Source organism: Bombus terrestris, chromosome 3, assembly GCF_910591885.1.
Source record: "Bombus terrestris chromosome 3, iyBomTerr1.2, whole genome shotgun sequence".
NCBI lineage: Eukaryota > Metazoa > Arthropoda > Insecta > Hymenoptera > Apidae > Bombus > Bombus terrestris.
The window spans coordinates 12,303,776-12,324,522 of NC_063271.1; the positions used below are offsets into that span (position 1 = coordinate 12,303,776).

The 20,747-nt window shown below is 36.9% G+C and overlaps 2 protein-coding genes and 2 non-coding genes across 9 annotated transcripts in view; 2 read left to right on the forward strand and 2 right to left on the reverse strand.

Annotated features, from left to right (window-relative positions):
* The window catches only part of LOC100648013 (serine/threonine-protein kinase S6KL), a 69,144-nt gene extending 48,454 nt beyond the window's left edge, over nucleotides 1–20,690 (reverse strand). Inside the window, exons 1-8 of one of the 6 annotated variants that reach the window (XM_012321125.3) lie at nucleotides 20,672–20,690; nucleotides 19,426–19,487; nucleotides 19,180–19,274; nucleotides 18,844–19,111; nucleotides 18,679–18,763; nucleotides 18,505–18,612; nucleotides 18,271–18,429; nucleotides 18,106–18,194 (exon numbers count right to left, since the gene is read on the reverse strand). In XM_012321125.3, the coding sequence (XP_012176515.1) occupies nucleotides 18,106–18,194; nucleotides 18,271–18,429; nucleotides 18,505–18,612; nucleotides 18,679–18,763; nucleotides 18,844–19,111; nucleotides 19,180–19,274; nucleotides 19,426–19,482 (861 nt within the window). In that variant the 5' untranslated portion in view covers nucleotides 19,483–19,487; nucleotides 20,672–20,690. The other 5 variants (XM_003394517.4, XM_012321123.3, XM_012321126.3 and 2 more) reach the window with 5 other exon arrangements.
* Nucleotides 7,370–15,108, forward strand: LOC100647892 (neurofilament heavy polypeptide). The gene is made up of 3 exons (XM_003394516.4): nucleotides 7,370–7,763; nucleotides 12,791–13,368; nucleotides 13,473–15,108. The coding sequence occupies exons 2-3, from the start codon at nucleotides 12,799–12,801 to the stop codon at nucleotides 14,331–14,333; spliced, it is 1,431 nt and encodes a 476-aa protein (XP_003394564.2). The 5' UTR covers nucleotides 7,370–7,763; nucleotides 12,791–12,798; the 3' UTR covers nucleotides 14,334–15,108.
* Nucleotides 17,102–17,175, forward strand: TRNAN-GUU. The gene has a single exon. It is a non-coding gene; the product is annotated as a tRNA-Asn (tRNA).
* TRNAW-CCA lies at nucleotides 17,747–17,818 on the reverse strand. Its single transcript has one exon. It is a non-coding gene; the product is annotated as a tRNA-Trp (tRNA).
* Nucleotides 20,691–20,747: the final 57 nt, after the last annotated feature.

The following is a 20,747-nucleotide window of genomic DNA, read 5'->3' on the forward strand; positions in this document are numbered from 1 at the left end:
ACGGGATCAACTATTGAAAGGTCAATTAACGGGAAATTTGGAAATAATCCTTTGTAGGATGGACTAGAAACCAAGACCAGAAACTGTAAGAAATTATTACATTTCTATTGAAAAATTTGTATTTCCATTAATCTTTAATCGGTTCTTCCATCAAAATAAGGAGTCATAAATAATTCAAATTTTACTTTAAATGATTATAGAGAGATTGGGCGTGAGCCCAATATCCATATCTATATGAATACATTATATTTCAAAGAGCCATAAAACACAAAAATCGTCTTCTAATCTTAATAAATTCGTTCCTGAAGAGATTAAGCTAATCTAAAATTCTAAACCTTTTTCTCGTGAATTCTTTCGCTTCGCCGACTTTACAACGATTCCCAACTTTTACCCAATGTTCCATAAACATCTGACCTTAAATAAAATACGAAAAGTTAAAACGAACAAACCATAGACTTAAAATACCTGTTAACAGAGAAATTCTCGAGGGTGTGGAAAAAAACAGGAAAAAATCTACGGTTTGCACTGACACGCGAGAATCGTGTGTCTATTTTAAGCCGTAGATCTTGCAAAATTACCGGACCGTTTCAGGTGGCTCTCGATGCACACGCAAAAAGCTTATTTTTCGCCAGCAGCGACATAGACGATCGCGCTTCTAACGGTACGTAACGGTTGGGAATCGCCGGTTGTAAGGTGCTCGTTTCCTCGGCAACTGCCACGAGGATCCAGGAAGAAACGCGGATTCACCGCGATACCGGCAAGAACACCGCGTTTATAATGCCGAACGTCATTACGTGCTTTCCTGAGGGCTTCTATTCCTGGCTGAAACGACAGTCCCGCTTCTGAGTACATGATTTTTCGTTCTCATCGCGGAATAACACGGGTGCAGATATTTTCAACGTCGTCCATCTCAGAATACGCGTTTATCTAATACTGTACTAAGTTTACCTATTAACCTTGCTTGATATTCGAGCAATTGCTTCTCAGCTGATTACTGTAATTTGTCTTCAGGATGAATTATTGGAGCAATAGGTTTTTTTTCGATACTGATTATGACTGTTCTGTAACGTTCAATCGCTTCACGATTGTGATTATTGTAATGTACGTAGAATCGATGTGGTTGTTTATTAACTTTAAATTGGTAGGATAGAATTTTTATATGATAAAATTATATTATATATATTATAATTGTATTGTATAAAAATTCTATTTGTAAAATTTTCATTATATAAATATATATATACATATTTTCTATCTTGTTAATTGTTTCAACTGCCTGCGAAAAAAATTTGTAGGGAGAAGAATAAGAATAGAAAATAAGGAATATATATATTCATATAATAAAAATTTTATAAATAGAATTTTTATCTTGTTAATTGTTGTTTCAATTGCCTGCGAAAAAGATTTGAAGAGAGAAGGATAAGAATGAAAAAATAAGGAAGAGGGAAGAAGGCGAAGAGAGAAAAAAGAAGGAAGAAACGAGCAAAGGATAAAAAAATAAAGGGAGAAGAAAAAAAGAATTAAGAGAAAAGAAAAAAACTCTCAAGGCTATAAACATATAGAGAATCTCAAGCGTCAAATATAGTATCCAGATAATTGTATAAAGCAAAAAGAAAAAGATCTGTACGTTTTATAAAGCGAAAGGAAGAAAAACGAATTGATTATATTCTTAGAAAACGAATACTTTTGTAGAGAACAAGTTGAGAACATCTCTTAACACTTTTTACAAGCGAACGACTATCGTGACGCCGTTGGCTAAAGGCGCCGGATGAATAATCGAGATTCTGGCTCCCGTTGCGAGCAAGTGTTACTAATAACACGTTCATTCTCGCATTTTTCCCCCTCTATCGAGGTACAAGTTCCATGGAATAACCGAAGCTTGTGCCGATCAGGAAATATTTATGGCGATTCGCAGTGCTCTCGAGTTGATCGCATGCGATCTTAATCGGTAGTCACCGCGGGAAAATCTGTTAATCTGTTAACACGGGCATGTAACGCTTGTTTATAACGTTTTTCGAATAATAATGATCTCGAGTCAATTTTCCTGACCCTTTATTTGCGCTAAACTCTGCTACCTTCTCTCAATTATTTTTTATGGTATTTTTGATCATTAAAAAATGTTTTAAGTTTGAAGAGAAATGTGTAAGAATCATGATTTATATACGAAATCTCTTGCTACTATTTTATGGTAACGATCTTCTTAATTCCGCCAAGATAGCAAAGTTTGTTTCTGTTAAAATGAAAAGAAGATTGTTAACATTCTAAATTCCTATGTCGAATCTACGTCGAAGTCAATTCTCTTCACGGACACTTATGTCGAACATGATTCGACACTTTTTAGAGCAGTGGCCTCTAAAAACTTTAATTAAAGAAGGACATAAAGTATAGATAAATTTTGCAAGCTACACGTTATTCACCAATTCGAACCATTAACCAACCATGCAGAAATAAAAGTATATGAAAGAAGAAAAAAGATCTGAAAAACATAATAAACCCCATTACCCTGTCGAAACCCAACCAATCTAGCATCCGACCGTAGCAAAGCTAAAGAACTAAATATGAGAAACAAAGTAAAAAAAAAGAGACCAACAAAAAAAACGAGGCTAAACATAAATTTGCATAGTGTACATCATTCAGCGACCCGCTACCCAAAATTGCTGTCCTGGTTATCCATCCTGGCGTGCCACGCGCAACGTTCGAAGCAAAAATCCGGCGAACACCAAGCGTTCGGTATCGACGACCTCACATCAGCCGACGACCTTCGCCCTGAAGAGAACCGGTCCGAGAGCGTCGAGATGCGTCGCGTCGGACTCCGTCGGCCCGTTTGGCAACATTGTCCGCTCGGCCCCGCGAATCCAATCGTTTCGCGATGGAAAATCGCGAGGTTCGTCGCGGCACGGCGCCGCGGCCTCGTCCGTCTTTTGCACGCATCTCACACGTATCCCGCGACGTTTACATAATGCGGTGGCCACGCACGCGTGTCTACATGCGAGGCAAACAGAGAAAGAGAAGAAAGACAGGAGAGGAGGAAACAGGCTCGATGAATCACGGCCGGATCGAACGTTACGAAAAACGATTTACGTTGACGTTAATCCGATGTCGATTAGTACTGATCGACATAGTTAGGATAAATATTCTATGGGTGGGACAAATAGTCTAGTGGAGATTACTGTAAGAGATGATTTGTAGCACTGATACACAGATCGAACGTTTGAAGGCTGTTTGGTTAATGGTTGGTTTGATATATTGATATATTGACACATCCGGACTTTTCGTTTAACCATTGAGTTAATCATGTTACGGTTTTTGAATTATTATGTCTCGAACTTCATTTCGTCTTAACAAATAGGAAGTTTTGAATGTTTAAAAAGTAGTTTGGTATAGAATTGAATCAAAAAATTAGGATATTAATAAGGATTTTTTTTTGTCTTTGTCTGAATGTTAAAAAATATTTTGATGATAATCATAACAGAATTGAGACAAAAATTATTCGGAAAAGAAATAGGAGTAAATAGTCTAGTAATATATAGTAAAGAGTAAATAGATAGTAAAGAAACGCGATCCTTATTGATAAGAAAATATATTGTTGGATTATTCGAAGAACAGAACGCGTAGATGGTAAGTACTTAAATGACGAAGGTTCTACTGTATTTAATTACAACGAGTTTCATATGAGTCACTGTAATGATTGGAACAGAAGATTTCTGTCGTTGAGACAAGTGTTCATCGTGAAAGAATTAGACTGTAAGAAAATCCTTCCTATAAATTTGAGGAAATATACAAATTCATTATTCCACTCAAAAATATGCTTTAAAACTCATGTTGCTCACAATCGTGATAAGAGAAATTATTTTTCGTGTGCAATCAGTTGCAACTTGTGCAACAACAAACTTTTCAACGAATTGACGATGCAAAAATACCAGACAAATTATTGCAAGGAACGACACAATGGGTATTCTAATAAAAATGTTTGTAACATTTCACGAATTCCCACACTGATACATCTCTGTAATGACTCATTAGATAATATCACAGAAAATCTTTTATATATCTATCTCGAAGCTATCTTAAATTCTAAACACTTCTATTTAATCTTACCTATTGATCCCAACAGTACTAAAATTACGAAACGGTTTTAGAATTGCGAAAATGAGCAGCACGATCAGTTAAAAATAAAATCAAACATCATACAATTTACTCACACAATTTCACCTTGATATTCTGATACGTAGCTGATGTAAAGTTTAATGCTTGATCTTACCAAACTCGATGTAAAATTTTGCAAATTTACCACAGTTCGTTGCAGTTGTTTACTAAAAACAGGTTTCTAAAAACATCTGCATTTAACACAATTTATAACAATTTCTCTCGAAATAGAAGTACGATTATACCGAAATTAATCAGGTCTCCTTATAAAATCTGTAAAGCACACGATTCTTTACGAATTCAAAGTTCAAGGACATCGTAATTCATCGTTGTTGTTGAGCAATGGATTTTTTTTTTAGTGCAACATGAAAATTTAATTGTAAAATCGATTCTAAAATCATACAATAATGGTTGCGATATAAAAATCGTGCTTTTAGGACCGTTCATAAACTTGACGCCAGTCTGACCAAATTAGAATTAGTTAAGGTCTGTTACAAATTCTGTGCGTACTTCCGTTCTGCGAACAAGCTCCACGAAAGGCGCGTCTTTCGAGTAATTGAATATGTTGGACACGTGCGAGACGATTCGTTTGCACTCATTGAGAGATGAGCATCCTCGTTGGTGAACGAGAGAAAAACACGTTGAACTCGTTCCGTCGAAATTTCGTGGATTTAAGCAACGAAGTGTGCCCTTAGGTGTTAAGCCGTTGAGTCAACGATAATTCTTCTTCTAAAGATAATAAGTACAATAAGAAAAAGGTACTTTATGTAACGAACAGAATAATCCTGAAAGGCTCGTAAGCATGACAAGTAGTACAAAAGATCTCATTTTTGCCATGTCCGAAAAGCGAAACATTACTCATTTTGACACACACTGACGTTCCTTGCTGCTCTTTACCGTTTTTACGATTTGTAACGTCGATGAAAGATTGCACGTCTCCGACTTTCTATCGGGAATCGAAACCTCGTTGATTAATTAAATTTAAATGTAGATTCAAAAGTCACCAACTAAGAAATTTAAAATTCAAAAATTCTAAGCGAAAGAAATTCGAAATTTTAATTGAGCGCTGCGTTTCACTTTAGAAAAAATATCGTGTTATTGATAGACACTTGCGGTTCGTGGATAATTAAGAAAAAGGGAAAGCAATACGTTATCCTGAGTTGTGGTTTTTGGTTTTATTCCAAAAATTTATTAATGAATGTATTAATCATAATTTATGTACATCTGGTCTTGGTGCAACCATTAATTTATATAATATGAATTTCGTATTGGCAATTAATTCGAAAAAAATGTTCATCAGGAGATTCTCTTGCACAATCGAATCAATGTTATTAATGAAATTATACAAGTCGCAAGTTTCGAGCTACCGATACTGAATTTTCTTGCATAATAATGTCAGGCTTGATAATAAAACGGAGTTCTGCGGGCAAATTTATGCTCATTGCCAGGTTCAACAAAATTATTTAAAAAGAAAATTGCTTTCATTTGCATGAAATATGGTGGAACACGAACGATCAGGGAGGCCAAAAAGATCGTCGTTCTACGAACTAATCAACGTGTCCTAATATTTCTATCGCCTCATTCATCGCGGTCAAACATCAAGGTCCTTTTCACGTTTATCAACAGCTCGCACCGCGCTACCGCTGCACTTCCGCTCGATACTGAATCATGCTGAACGGACTGCTTTTAAAACATCGTCCTGCTCGCACAATGGAAAAAATGAACCGTGCTAAACGCACAGGTGTGTCATGAAACACCGGGTCGAATGTCAACGAGGGATCAACGAGATTCGATGTTTTGCATAGACGCGTCGATAAAGATTGATCACTTTTATAATGGAAGAAGAAGAAAAGAGAAGATTAATCGTAAGAAAATTCGAGGATAACAATTTACCTCCGGTTCTAAGTATGTAATTGAGAAAAACTGAAAAATGTAATAATAACGTTAGGAATAATAGATTATTTTAAAGTCTAAAATTTTGATATGGTACTATGACGTAGAAGTACAGGAAATACACAGATATTCCTTCTTGATGTCGATGAATATCGATCAATAAAAATAGAGCCAAAAAATATTCATATTTTTTTATACAATAACTACAAAGAGTGTAGGATAACTGAATTAACTTGGAGAAAATGATGAAACAAAGTAAACAATTGTTTTCTCAAAAACAGCGACGGTCTTTAAGTAACTCTTGTCTCCAAACTGACTAATATTTAAGGAAACTCTCGGCATGAAACAAACTCTCGAAGAATAAACCAATATACTCGAACGAAACCCATCGAACATCAACGACCTCGCGACGAAACGACACGGCGTGATCCGACAAAGGTACAACGAACGTTCACTCCGCGAACGTATCTCACAAAAGACGAGTTAACACGTTTCGCCCACTCGCCGACTCCGAGCAACAACACACGTATATACAGCCTTGTCTGGATGTTCCTCGAACCTTCTTTTCCGATTAACCGATCACCGTCCAAACCAACCAATCGAACCTTCTTCAGCGACGAACTTCTATCCACTGCCTCGACCCTAAACAAGATACCCCAGCGAAAATCCTTCAACATCATCGTTCCATTCTCCAAGTTTATCTGTATTATCGTCCATCGATGATCTCGAAATCAGCATCGAAGTTTCATCAATCCAAAGCAAAGGGCTGTCCAAGGTGAATGAAACGTCGAATATCCAAAAGTCTGTCGTTGACAAGATGTACCCTAGAGCCAAGAGCAATTCCAAGAACAAGAAGAAGAACGGGTGCACAAGTTGGATATCTCGGTACGTGTCATCCGCGGGTCGAAGAGTCATCGCATCGCGAACCACCTAACCGATTCGATACTTGAAAATCTCTCGCGAGAATCGCAGCCCCCGGTTCGTTTTGCTCCTGCTCGTAGACGGCGTGGGTCGTTGTAGAGAGGAATCGACGCGGCACACACGTCCCGTGGTGATCGTGCCCCAGGGTATGGAAGAAGGAAAACACGACCGGTGGGAATCGCGGCTGAATGGTGCGAAGAAAGATAGCTGTTAACGATAGATGGCGGGAGGGTAGGGAAAGGGTGAAGGGGAAGGTGTACAGAGGTGGAGAAAAGAAGAACGACGGAAGAAGAAAGAGAAGAGAAGAGTAAAGGAGGGGCCCCTGGTACGATGCCGGGTGAAGAGGGTCGGGCCCCCCTATACGATCCTGGCTGTGGTGCCGCTGGTGGGTAAATGGGTATATAAGCGGGGCCCCGACGATTCCATCTCGACACACGACCCAACCTTCATCCCGATATCACCAAACGGTTTCCTCGAGCGAACGAGCGTAATCGCACGCGCGCGAAAAAAAAGAGAGAGAAGAGGGTAACTTACTTCTCGGGCATCTCTTCCGACTCTCTTTTGTCTTTTGCTCTTGTTCAGCACGGAGTTTTCACTGCTCCGCGCAACAACCAACGTGCAACACGTATAACATCGGCGAGAGTTTTACTTCTTGAACCGGTCTCTTCCCGAGCGACAGTTTAATCGGTGAGAGTAATTCCCCCGCGACTGAAGCGGAGAAGAAGCATCTAAGAAGAGTCTACCGGACACAAGTCGACGACCAGCCACCGCTGTGACCAGTTCCACGGAGGAGAGAAAAAGACGTGAGTAGAACATATCATTTTATCAAATCCACGGTTGTTCCTATCTCTATCGTTGACAGCCTGATTTTTCTATTCTGCTCCGCTCCTTTCTTTTAACTTTATAGAATTACAAAATTAAAATTCCATTTTTCGGGGTTAGCCAAATGTCATCGCGCGTGTATTCTTCTTTTTTTTTCATCTACGAACAAACAAAAATTTTAAACTCTCGATAGAAATTTCGTTGCGACGAGAAACGAAGAATTGTAAGATTTTTCGTGGTATTTAGACGTCTCTAGAAGAATCAGAATATCAGCGACCACGGTATACAGGTAGAGCTCCATCGCGTCTCGTGAAATGGCTGTCTTCGAACCCAATGATTAAAGCGAGGGAAACGCTAAATGGAATAATCGTCGGAACATACAATTTGCGTATATTTCGCAACGTATGACCGCGCGTTTGCGTAATTTTTGTCCTCCTCTCGCAACCGTACCCTTTTTCCGTCCTCTCTGCTCCATAGACCCGCGAAGATTTCCCCGCGGCTAATTAACTCGTCGCTAATCTACTTAATCTGCACGTCAGCAAGGCTGCGACACACAAGGCGCGAACAAGCCAACCGAGGATCCTCTAATTTGCCAGGAATCTTCTCTCAGAACCGTCTATCGCCCGTATTTTTTACGATCTATTCCCTGTATTTCCACTTTTAACTCTCGTTCGTAATAGAACGAATTTATGTACGCATAAATTCGGCGATTAAATGCATGGAAATATTCGAAAATTATACGTATATATAGTAGATTTTGTTTCACAAACGTTAAAAGGTAGAAAGCGTCGAGTTTCTGGTATCGTGGTAACGTTTATGTAATCTATTTGGCGGTTTTCTTTTAAACGGGTTATACAAAAATTACTATTTTATCTCATGGGCGCTCGTAGTTTCGTGATTTTTATTCAAAAAACCGTAGTTTCGTGTTTTCACTTAGAGAATCATAGTTTCGTGCTTTTTATTTGAAAAATCTAGAAGTTGAAAAACGTTCTTCATCTTGTGCTGCTAGAAATTCAGAGAAACTCTGATATCGTTGACACTCTTCAAAATTGTGAATATTTCCGATGCTATCAATTGGAAGAATTATTATATCACTTAAACTCACGAAACGTAGAAATAACATTCCATACTTTAAATCTAGAAGATTTAAAATACTATAAACATCCATACTCGGTCTTTTCGCTACTTTCAAACAGATTTAATAGTATTCTTCCTCGAAACAGCGTTCAATTTAAACATTTTCTTAGTATCCGATACTTTAAAAAAAATTCTCCGGTATTTTCCTTCGAAACAGCATAATTTTCCTACCGTGCTTTTCATACGAATAAAATTAGAACGAAAGAGTGTTTAAAATGGTAATTGAAACAACGTCGAGAAATGGCAGCGGAACCCCTCTTTCAGAGCCGATTAGAGGCAACAACCGGCATTCCTGCGCGATCGCGTTAACTGCGAGTACTGCGACGCATTCTCCGTCCAGTTGAGATTCAATGTGCGCAGATTAGATCGACAATCGCGAAAAGGATAGAGCCGATATAATAAATGCCGTGTTGCGCAGAATAGAGTCGAGCTCAGAGAAAGAGAGAGAAGGAGCAGAAAGCATTGAAGCGGTGAACCACTTCAATGGACCCCGTCTTCTTTGTAAGCGTCGTACCATTATTACATCTCTGATGATCTTGATAAGGTAATGGGTGTCCATCATCTTTCACAGGCATTTCCTCTCCGTCGACCTATCCCTCCGTCGTGTTTGCATCCCTCGCGAGATCGTGACTTTAATTTTCTTGCGGCAGTTCAGATCCTCCCCTTCCTATCTTCCACTTCTTCTTCATCTTCCTCTCTCCTGTACTATCCTATCAAATGGCAATCTGACCGAATTGCAATTAGCCGAAATACCGAACGCGTACGTTCAAAATATATATACATATATATATGTATATGTATACACCTATATACGCGTGCAAACGTTACCTCTACGTCCGTGACTCGCAAAGTAATTTGCAATTAACTTTATTGCGGCCCATTACGTCCGCTTGCAACATGATCAGGCCTGGACGATTGTTATTAATGTCGATTATGCGACTCGCTAATGTATACTTGCCCCTTAATTTCGCTTCTCGTCTTCAACGAGCCGCCTCTGAACGTTCACCTTTTTCCTACATGGAGAATACTCCATCTTTGTTCGCTCTATGAAATCTACATGTGTGTATAAGAACGATTTTTCAAATTAAATCATACGACGAAAATTCTAGAAAGAAGAAGGAGCGTAAAATTGAAGTTTATCGGGAACGAAGTTCTCGGTTGATAGCAATCGCTTGTACCAAAATTAAAGTTGAGCACGAGCGTAATAACAGAACGGAACGGTTCACCTCCTGCGTGTTGACCAATTGGCGAACGCCAAGAGCGAAGTGGCGCGCTAGTATCGTAAAAACTGGACCGTTCAGCCGCCTCTTTCCTCGCCCAGGTCGCGGCTGTCGCCCAGTTTTTCCCCCTTTATCCTCCCGTTTTCCCTCTCTGACTTTTGCGTTCACCTTCTCAGCGCGCATTCCACGTTGGTTGCGTTCTCCAGAAGGCGTGTCTGTGTTTCAGATAACGCGGCAACCGCTTTTTCTCTTCGTGAACGAACAGTTTCTCGTCTCTTCTTAAAAGCGATCCTCGGGCATCGTCGTTTTACAAATATGGACATAGAACCGTTCCCTCGGACTTGTTCGCTGCCATTGTTGCAGCAGTTTCGATTTTTACGATGGAACGTTCGCGAACGAGCATTTCTGACTGTACATGCAACGGGAACAGCTTCCTCTCTGTATAAATTACCCGCTTGATTGGACGCAAGCTCGAGCCTCCTGAACGGAAGGTCGCTCTACGCTGGCATGGAATCGAAAGAATGCCATCGTGCTTGATTTTTCCTTCTTTTTTTTCTTTTTTATTCCGTTACATAGCTCGCGGACCAGTTTAACGCTTGTATATGCGCGCGTTTAGTTTCCTTAGCGTTTTGCGTTTAGTTTCGTCAGCGTTTTGCGTTTCGCTTGATCGCAGACTGCACTCGCGAAGCAAATCGTGTCCACGCGACACCGCGACGATTGTCTCTGGTTTCGCGTCTGCCCACTCTGTCGTATCTACTTATGTACCTCGATGCTCGTCAAAGGCTTCGTAACGACCATACGATACCGATGTGCGCAGCGGAATCGATTTACACGACGATGAGCTTCCTGATAGTGGTCGACGTTTTATAATTAGACTTAAGCGGGTTCGATTATGCGCATATAGGTTTATATAGGCACACTACTGGTCATAAGTTCGTATAATAACAACGTGTACTTACGGATACAGCCTATAAATGACAGATTTATAATAAAATAGTTAGAACTCATGTTTGGGAATGTATATACATACTTTTAGTGCTTTCATGGTTCGCGATACGACAGATGAACAATGTTCTGCTTTTTTTCGAGGCGTATCTTGATCGTTGCAACGACTCGATTTCCATCCAACCAAACAATGTCCTCTCTCGCCTTCCGTTTCCACCTATTGCGGAAGTTACACCCATGTTTCACTTTCCGTTCGCGATGCACGCAACAACGTTCATTCTCTTTCGTTCTCCTTTTATTTCACGGCAATTAACAAATAATTTCTCAATTATTATTTATCTATTTATCCATCTCAAAGTCAATTCCCATATTGAAGATCTTCGAATAATCAACTCAAAGCTTTTATTATTTAAAATCTTCAAATAATTAATTCGAAGCCTTCTCACTGAAAATCTTCAAGTAACCAAAATATTCAAAATACTCTGACGATCCTCCTATAATCTTCTCTGGTACAACCTATGAAGAAATAATTGTCCAATGAAATCTCAGATACTCTTAGCACCCCTCCAACTATTCCTAACATCCGTTGAAGAACACGCGAGTACGACACGCGTTCATTCGTGAAGAAACGAGAAGAACAAAGCGTAGAACGAAGAAGAAGACGCGATCATGCGGAGAAATCGCGCGAATGTGCGCGCGTAACGAACACGAGGGACACGCATCCTGTCATTAGTTCCATAACGCTCGTCTTGTTCAATGCATTCGGTTCAATGTCACCTATGTCCCTCTCCCTCCTGCCGATTCCTCTAGCAGCCCCTTGTCCATCTTTCAATTTTCATTCTTTCCTTCTCTCCCCCCCCCTCTCTCTCTCTCTCTCTTTCTGTATGTCACATTCTGACGCGCAGCCTGCTTTTCGTCTCGCGCGTCTATCGGCGGTCCATTCATGCGGCCGCGTTCTCCATTCATGCCAAGTACGAAAGAGGAGCTCGTGTACTCACGTCCGCTCTCCTAACTGGAAGATTGCGAGAAACGTCCCTCGTTTCCTCTCTCTACGCTCCATACATACTAGAACCTTTCTGTCCGACATGACATTATTTCTGAATCTTTACGGTGTTTCCGATCCGTGATAACTTTAGTTCAGGTTCTACATCCGGTTGGTCGAGATTAAATGATCGTTTACGATGAGATTTATGCATTAGGGTACAATGTTATCTCTGATTTTCTTTCATTTACGTTAGTATCTGATAGTTGTGACTTTTACATATTGCATCAAATAGTCCTTTGAATTAATAGGATGATTATTAAGCTCGATATTTGTAATTCATTACAAAAATAGAACCAAAGCTCTGCTTTCGTAAAGTGTTCATTAAATTTATCAACGTTAAATATCATTTATTCTAAATAAAAGATATATAAAAATGATGTACCAAAGCAATTGTATAAAATGCGGTTTATACTAAAAAAGATCCAAATAGAAGATATATAAAAGCATTATATCGAAATATATAATTATATAAACGAAGTTTGTATCAAAGAAATTGACATCCAAACGATTGAAAAGCTAGTGCAAAGAAAAAATCGTTCAAACTCTTTAAAAAATTATATGCAAAATTATAAATCGGATATTTCCATCACTCTGATAGTTTTAATATTAATATAGAAAACGAAAAAGAAAGAATTACCAAAAGCTCCGTTTTCATTTACAGATATCAAAATGACGAAGTTACTCGTAATAACGATACTGTGCCTGCTCGGCCAAAAAACGGTGCTCTCGATGCCCGTAGCTGAGAATCAAGAACCTCTTCAAGTAGTTCCTCTGGAAAAATCGGCGAGCCCAAGCGACTCAGAGACTTCAGCAATTCATAAAACCATTGTAAAAGCAAACCTGGATGCCGCTGAACCGGCGCCTGCCGAAGCGAAACCTGCCGAAGCGAAACCTGCCGAAGCTGAGAAGCCAAGCGTGAGGAGCGAACCCGTGGGTGAAAACGCTCAACTGTCTGAAAAGGCTGAGGAGAAGAAAGAGGAAGCTCAGCAACCGAAACCCGAGGAGAAAAAGGAGGAAGCTGGCCAGGAAAAGAAGCCTGAGCAACTGCAGCCGCAACAACAACCACAGGAGGCTCAACAACCTGAGCAAGAACAAAAGCCTGAACAGGCTCAAGAAGCCAAAAAGGAGGAAGAAGGTCTGAAGCAGGCGGCTTCCGAATCTCACGAAACTGTAGTGCAAGTTGTTCCACAAGAAAAGAAACAAGATAGTGCTGATGTTCTAGTAGAGCAACCCGTTGTTGTAAGTTTGAATTGTACTATGATATACATTACGATATTCGAGTTTCTTTGCTGTTGTAGACGATAGAATTTGGTTTTTTTAACTGGATTGTGTTTATATTACAGAAGGCTGTAGTCCCAGAGGGCAAAAGCTCCGAGCAAGTAGATTCAGCGGAGAAAAGCGGAGAAGCTGCTAAAGAAGAAGCAAAGGAAGAAAAGAAAGCTGAGGAAACGAAACCAAGCGTGCGAAAAGACGATGAGGCTAGCTCAGCAGCTTCCGAATCGGAAGAAAAGGCTCAGCCAGCTGCGGAGGAAAAGAAGCTCGAGAAGCCACAAGAGGAACAGGAAAAGAAAGCTGAAGACAAACCCGACCGTGTGACCCGCGACGCCGAGGTAGCTGCTCCGGAAGAGAAGAAAATAGAACAGCCAGCTGTTGAAGCTGAAAAGAGCCAACAAGATCAAGCTAAATCCCCAGAAGAGAACAAACCAGCTGCCAAGAACGAGAAGATTCAGCTTCCTCTCGAACAACCTGCGATCGAACAACCTGCAATCAGCCCCGAAGATTCGGCCAAGACCGAGGAGAAGCCTGCTGAAGCCGCTGCTCAACCTGAGAAGGAAGCAAAGAGCGCCGAAGTATCTGCTGCAGCCTCTGCTTCCAGTAACGTTCAAGAATCTGTGGAACAATTGACGGCCAAATCAGCCGAATCTAGCCAGGCTAAACGCGAAACCGCGGAAGCTCAGCCTCAAGCAAAGTCTGAACAAGCCGAGGAAAAGAAGGAAGAACCACAGAAACAGCAGGAACCAGCAAAGGAAGCGAAAGAAGCGAAATCAGACGAATCTTCTGAAGAAAAATCGGCTGAGAAGAAGGAAAGCAAGGGCAGCGAGGAAGAGAAATCCTCTGAGGAGTCCTCCTCCAAACAAGAGTCCAAACCAGCTGAAGAGTCCAAGCCCGAATTGCTGCCTAAACCGCAAGAACTGACAGTATAAGTGAATGATTGAAATAGCGGTCGCAGCGAGAGGCGGGAAGACGAAGAATAACAGCCCCGAAGAAATCAAATAACATCGAACGAAGCGCGGATATTGGCTCGCCACTCGTCCAGACCATTTTGCGTTCATCACCATCAACCAGATAAAAATGGGATAAAACAGTTTGAAAAAGAAGAAACAAGGAAAAAACTCACAAAAAAAAAATGATGAATAAGAAGATGAAGAAGGATGCGCGAGTTGTTCGGCCCAGATAAAAAAGCAAAACGAGCGGGAGAGAGCGTGTACGTCAGAGGAAGTATGAACGGGAACGGGAGAGAGAGAACGAGACGGAGTGAGAGTGTATATCGGTGTGAATGGGAGAGAGAGATTGCGCGATCAATTCTGTGGCAGGGACCAAAACTTCCCCCGGCGCGCTACGATTCCGAGAGAAAAAAATTCATCGACTCGGGGCAGGATGATCACGTAGCAGCCTGGCTGTGAGGGATTTTTAACTTAGGACACATCGGAATAACATTCATGAGAACAACGATGATGAAGACGACAATGATGGAGATAACGAAGACTCGATTGAGTGTTCAAAGAAGAAATCGACACAAGAAAAATCACCTATCAGGAACACGTGGTCACCCTTAGGGATCTGACTTGGCACACGCCAGGGATCATCCTTTTCTTCGTCCCGGCGGACACCGCGATCTGTCCGCGGGGACGAAACCGGCCCCTAATATTTTAGTATCCTCATCCCAGATCCCCCAACCCCAAGACTCCTCTTTATTTTTTTCCTCTCAAAAAACCACACACGAACCACAACCACAACCTCATCCCAATAAAACTAGTATGTAGCTCGACTCTGTCTTCTTTTTTTTTAGAGATACGTGTCATTATTATTATTAATATTATTATTATTATTACGATTTAGTACCAGTATCGCTATTATTAATATTATTATTTGTATTATTGCTATCATCGTTATAATAATAATTATTATTATTACTGTGGACAACGTGTTGTTGACAATGTTCCCTACTTGCATGCATCTAGTATTCTTTGAATTTAAAAAATCCTTCCTTGTCATTTATTAGAAAAGCAAAATTAAGAACGAGGGATCCGAATGCATCAGGACTAACATTTGTAAGAGGATAGTCGATACAATTCATTCGAATCGTGTCATTATTTATCATCGATAAGACAAGATTACAAAACCTGTTTCTTTGAATATTCGATCACAGATATCAAATAGAAATGAAAAAATAAAAATCTTTAATAAAATCATTGACCAAAATATAATCATAAAATTTCAAGCTAAATCATTGATCAGAATATAATCTTGAAATCTCAAATCAAAGCATTAAATAATCATAAAATGTTAAATCTAGTCATTGATAAAACAAGATCTTCTAAAGTAAAATATATGTTTACACTTTTGTCGTAATTTACGTATTATGGCTGGTTCCTGAAAAAAAGTCTAAGTGACGATGAATCGTTTTCTATCGAGAATGCACTTGCACAAGAGTCAAAGATTCGCGTAAATCTCATGGTTAACGATGATATCGTGATCGCGCCAGGTACGACGACATTTCTTCATGACATGACGTGGCACATACGTCGATTCATCAAAAGGCCGTATGAAAAGTTAACGTGCCCGAGAACACGCTTTGTAAACACTGAGGATACGCGAGGTGAGTGGACCCGGCGAAAATGTCAAGGCACCGAAGGGTTTTGCAACAAGCCAGAGAGATACGCTCGTTGGATTTCTTCAATTCGAGTGCCCGTTGCATGCTTTTACGCAAGAACGGCCGACGAAAAGTGTACGAGACACGGTTCACGGGAAAATAATTACGTCTTTACTTGGAACTTAGTTTCACGACATCTATGCGGTCCTCGATACAATACGAAACGTATAACAATTGAAATGTACACATATGACAATTTGACTTCGGACTTTTATGCATTTATTGAGAATTTAGAAATGCAAAAATATATATAATGTGCAAAGATATGTGAAATATTCAAAACACTCGTTAAAAGATTTACTAGATAAAACAAATTCCTGTTCAGGTTTCATTTCTTTAATAATATCCATAAGAATATCAATTTGCATAAATATTTGCATACCGGTGGTTTCATGACGGTGTTTAATTATTATATTTAAACAACCGTTCCAATAACATTCCATATGTTATTTTGTAGATGCTGCAGTTAATGTTTGATTTCGTGTAATTACGCTTATAGATAATTTAATTTGATGAATGACAATGATTTTGATTTTATCATAGTAATGATTCGATGTTTCATATCGAAATCGCATATTGTTTTAAAATTCAATTTAATTATTATTATATTATATATATTAATACTGTTACTAATACTAATACGATATTCTAGAAAAGATCTACTCAACAACATACATATCTTGTAAATTATTTAATAACTATTTTTAAATAAATAATTCTGAATGTATAACGAAGTGTTCAATTCAAAAAGAAATAAAAAGACTGTATTAATGTTTAATGATGAGTATAAGTATATATAATAATAAATATATTAAATACGAGCAAAAATATTTCTTTTTATGAACCGCAATGAAACTTCTATCATAAGATCTTACAACATGCAACGAATTAAAAATAGTTCTTCTTATATAAAATATGTCATTAAGATAGAAGAAATATTGTAAATAATAAATTACAAAATAAAAGTATATAACAAAATTAACATTGAAAAGATAGGAAACGGCAACAAAAGACTTGAAAAGAACTTCTCAGTCAACTGCCTCCGTGGCGCAATCGGCTAGCGCGTTCGGCTGTTAACCGAAAGGTTGGTGGTTCGAGCCCACCCGGGGGCGAATTATTTTTTGATCCTAAACAAATTCTACTGTAATTCAGTCCTTTTTTTTATTATCATTAACAATATTAATCACTCATTAATATTGTAGATCACTAAAAAAAAAAAAAAATACTCATTAAAATATTAAACATTGCTTAGATACAAACTCTCAGGAATTAGTTTAAATGTTAAACAGCAAATATATTATAGAAAACTCTGTAATACTGATTGTATATTCTCAGTTAATAGTAATCTATATACACTTTTTACGCATTTTAGGATAAAATGATATAAAAAAAAATCACTTACTATTTTTAAAAAGTGAAAAAATGTCTACCAATTACCAAAAGAAAATTAATCATTTATTCAGCTTTGCTATATATATAAAATATAAAAATTCATAAAAATTGCATAACAACTAGTCTTCTACCATATATTTGCATAGAATGAAATTTGCCGACTTCATAAAATGATAAATAATAACAATAAATATAATCTTTATTCAACTAAAAATAAACCTATAAAATTTACTTCATATTCTGCATGTTAAATGTAAAAAATGTAAAAAAAGAAATTATAAAAATAAAACTTGACCCCGACGTGATTTGAACACGCAACCTTCTGATCTGGAGTCAGACGCGCTACCGTTGCGCCACGGAGTCCACGGACTGCAGTATCTTTTAAGATAGTTATAACGTATAGATACTAACATTGTTAAACATAAGAATATATGAAGTGAAGTAGTATATTAAAAACTATCGCTTTAATTTTAATAAATGAATCAATTTATATTTAAAAATATATGTTTTCTACTATACTTCAGATTTTATCTTCTACTTCTTGTATTGAAATGATTGTAATTCCAATGTTAGTATGTTGATAGTACAATTCATGTCATATTTAATATTACTTTAACAGAAAAAAGAAAAAATATATATGTCATACATACCTGATTTGTAAGCATGAAACAAGCTAATACTCCCAATGACCACCAATCTACTTCTTGTCCATAATATTGTCTACTGAATATTTCTGGTGCTATAACAAGATACATCAAGTGAAAAATAGTTTACTTTATATAATTTTTATATTTTATATACATTTTTGTACTTGCCCATATATTCTGGAGTTCCACAAAGCGTATGTGTTCTTTCTGTATGATTTAACCACTTTGCAAGACCAAAATCAATAATTATAGCATGACCTTCCTCATCCAATAGAACATTTGTAGCTTTTATATCTCTATGTACAACACCAGCATTGTGCAAAAAATCTTTAACACACAATAACAAAGAAACATAAATTCTATCTCATATTGAATTATCAATTCAAAACGATGTATATTTACCAATAGCTAAAGCAACTTCTGCTACATATATTCTAACTATATTTTCAGGCAGAGAACCACATTGCTCGACTAATGAAAATAACTCTCCTCCACCAACATACTTAGTTACTGGAATTAATGCACATTAAGAAACATATCTAACAATAATTAATAATAACATAATTGCAAGCTTACATATATACAATGTTTTCCTTCCTTGCCACCTGTGAGAGCAATCTAATATAAATGGATGATGACCAACCAATTTTTGTATTGATACCTAATATTAAATATATGTATAAATTCAATTACAATACAAAATAAAAATAAACATGCCTTCAATTTTAAAAGCATACATACTTCCTGTTTAGCCTGCATTATACCATTTTCTGCAACCACTTTAGCTTTACTGATTACTTTTAAAGCAAAAAATTCTCCAGTATCTTGTTTCTGAATTTTATATACTTTTCCATAAGCTCCTTTGGCTATTATGCTTAAAAATATATAAGCATTTTGCAGAGATACTTGTCTTATTTGAAATTCTGGAAGAAACATAGCCTGACAACGTGATACAGGCCATAATGTTTTCGAAGTACCCAATGAATCATATAATGTACCTTCGCTCCAGCTATAAAGTCAAATACTTATTACATATGGATTATTAAATGCATAAAAATTATGAACTATTACAATTACCTTCTGCAAGAAGCACGAGACCATGATTTAGTTTCTTTCTGCGAAGATTGCGTTGATCCAATGCAACTTCCACCAATTATATCACTAAGACTATACTGCATAAAAAATATTATAATAGTATTTATTAATCTTTATCAATTGAGATACAATTATATATAAGTAGTTGATCTTATTAATAACATTATCTACATTATATAGGTTATATTTATAACCTATGTTTTATTTACAATTTTAAATGATATATACCTGACTAGTATACTTCTGATTATTGTGATAATTATTTTTTGTGATAGAATTACCCATTCGAACTGAAAAATATTAATTTTTATTCAACATCTTGCTTTATTCATTGAATAAATATAATAAATAATCATTTCTTTCACGTTCATTTATTTATCTTAAATGCGTTATAAAACGTGTCATATGTATATTTATTTTTAAAACAGAATAAGTTTGATATTTAGTTAAATTAATATAATTTTATCATGAATAATAAAATTTACTATAAAACCATTATTATAAAAATTATTATGCATCTGTATGTGTATTGCTGTATGTAACACATATACATATGTATGTATATTTTGCATTTCAAGGATGAATACTACACCAAAAACAAATCATAATTAATATTTTGATAAAACAGTTGTATACTTTAATATTTTAGCTATTATATATAATTATTCATACATTGAATTAGTAAAATATGTATTAATCATTTTAAAATGCCCGAGGACTATGCATTTTATCCAAGGTATGATTGAAGTGAATCATACCAAGAAATTTATTACACTTGATTATAATTTTAAATATATGTATGTAAGTAATATTACTAAAACATGCCATTTAAGTATTATTACTATTAAATAACTTTATAAACATACCCTGATAATAAAATAATTTTTCTATTTCGATCAAAAAGAGAGGAGATGAAACAGATATTGTATGGAGTACTGCATACAATTTGAATTATCAGAAATTAAAATAACGGATAAAATATCACGTGACTTATCGTTATACAAATGACGTACAAAGTGGATCTATTTTCTTGTAAATATATATTTTTCCCATATAAATTAGCATGTACACACATATATACACACTAATGTAAAAATTTATCTTCCATTATTTGAAAATAATGTATAACTTTAATATTCTAATTATAAAAATACATTAAAAAGGTAATTCACTATTTATAAAATGTTAACAATAATGTTCATGTGCTCTTCGTAGAGAAATGAAAACAATTGATTTTTAGAACTCTATTATAAAGAGTAAACACCAAATTAAACTTACATAAAACTTTCAATGGAATTTATTACTATTTTGATCAATCTTTCTCTCTTACTTATAATTTTTCTATCTTTTCATTTATTTTAATTATTTAGATTACATACCTATTGATTGTAATCAACCTGGGAAGCAGAGTTGAAACTTCTAAATTTTCTAAAAATGTTTATAATAGCTGAATAGTATATACATAGTTACATACCATCAGAGACGAGGATACTACTTGGTAGATGACCGACTTATCAGCGACGAGTAATGTTGACTTCATTTCTGGAGAA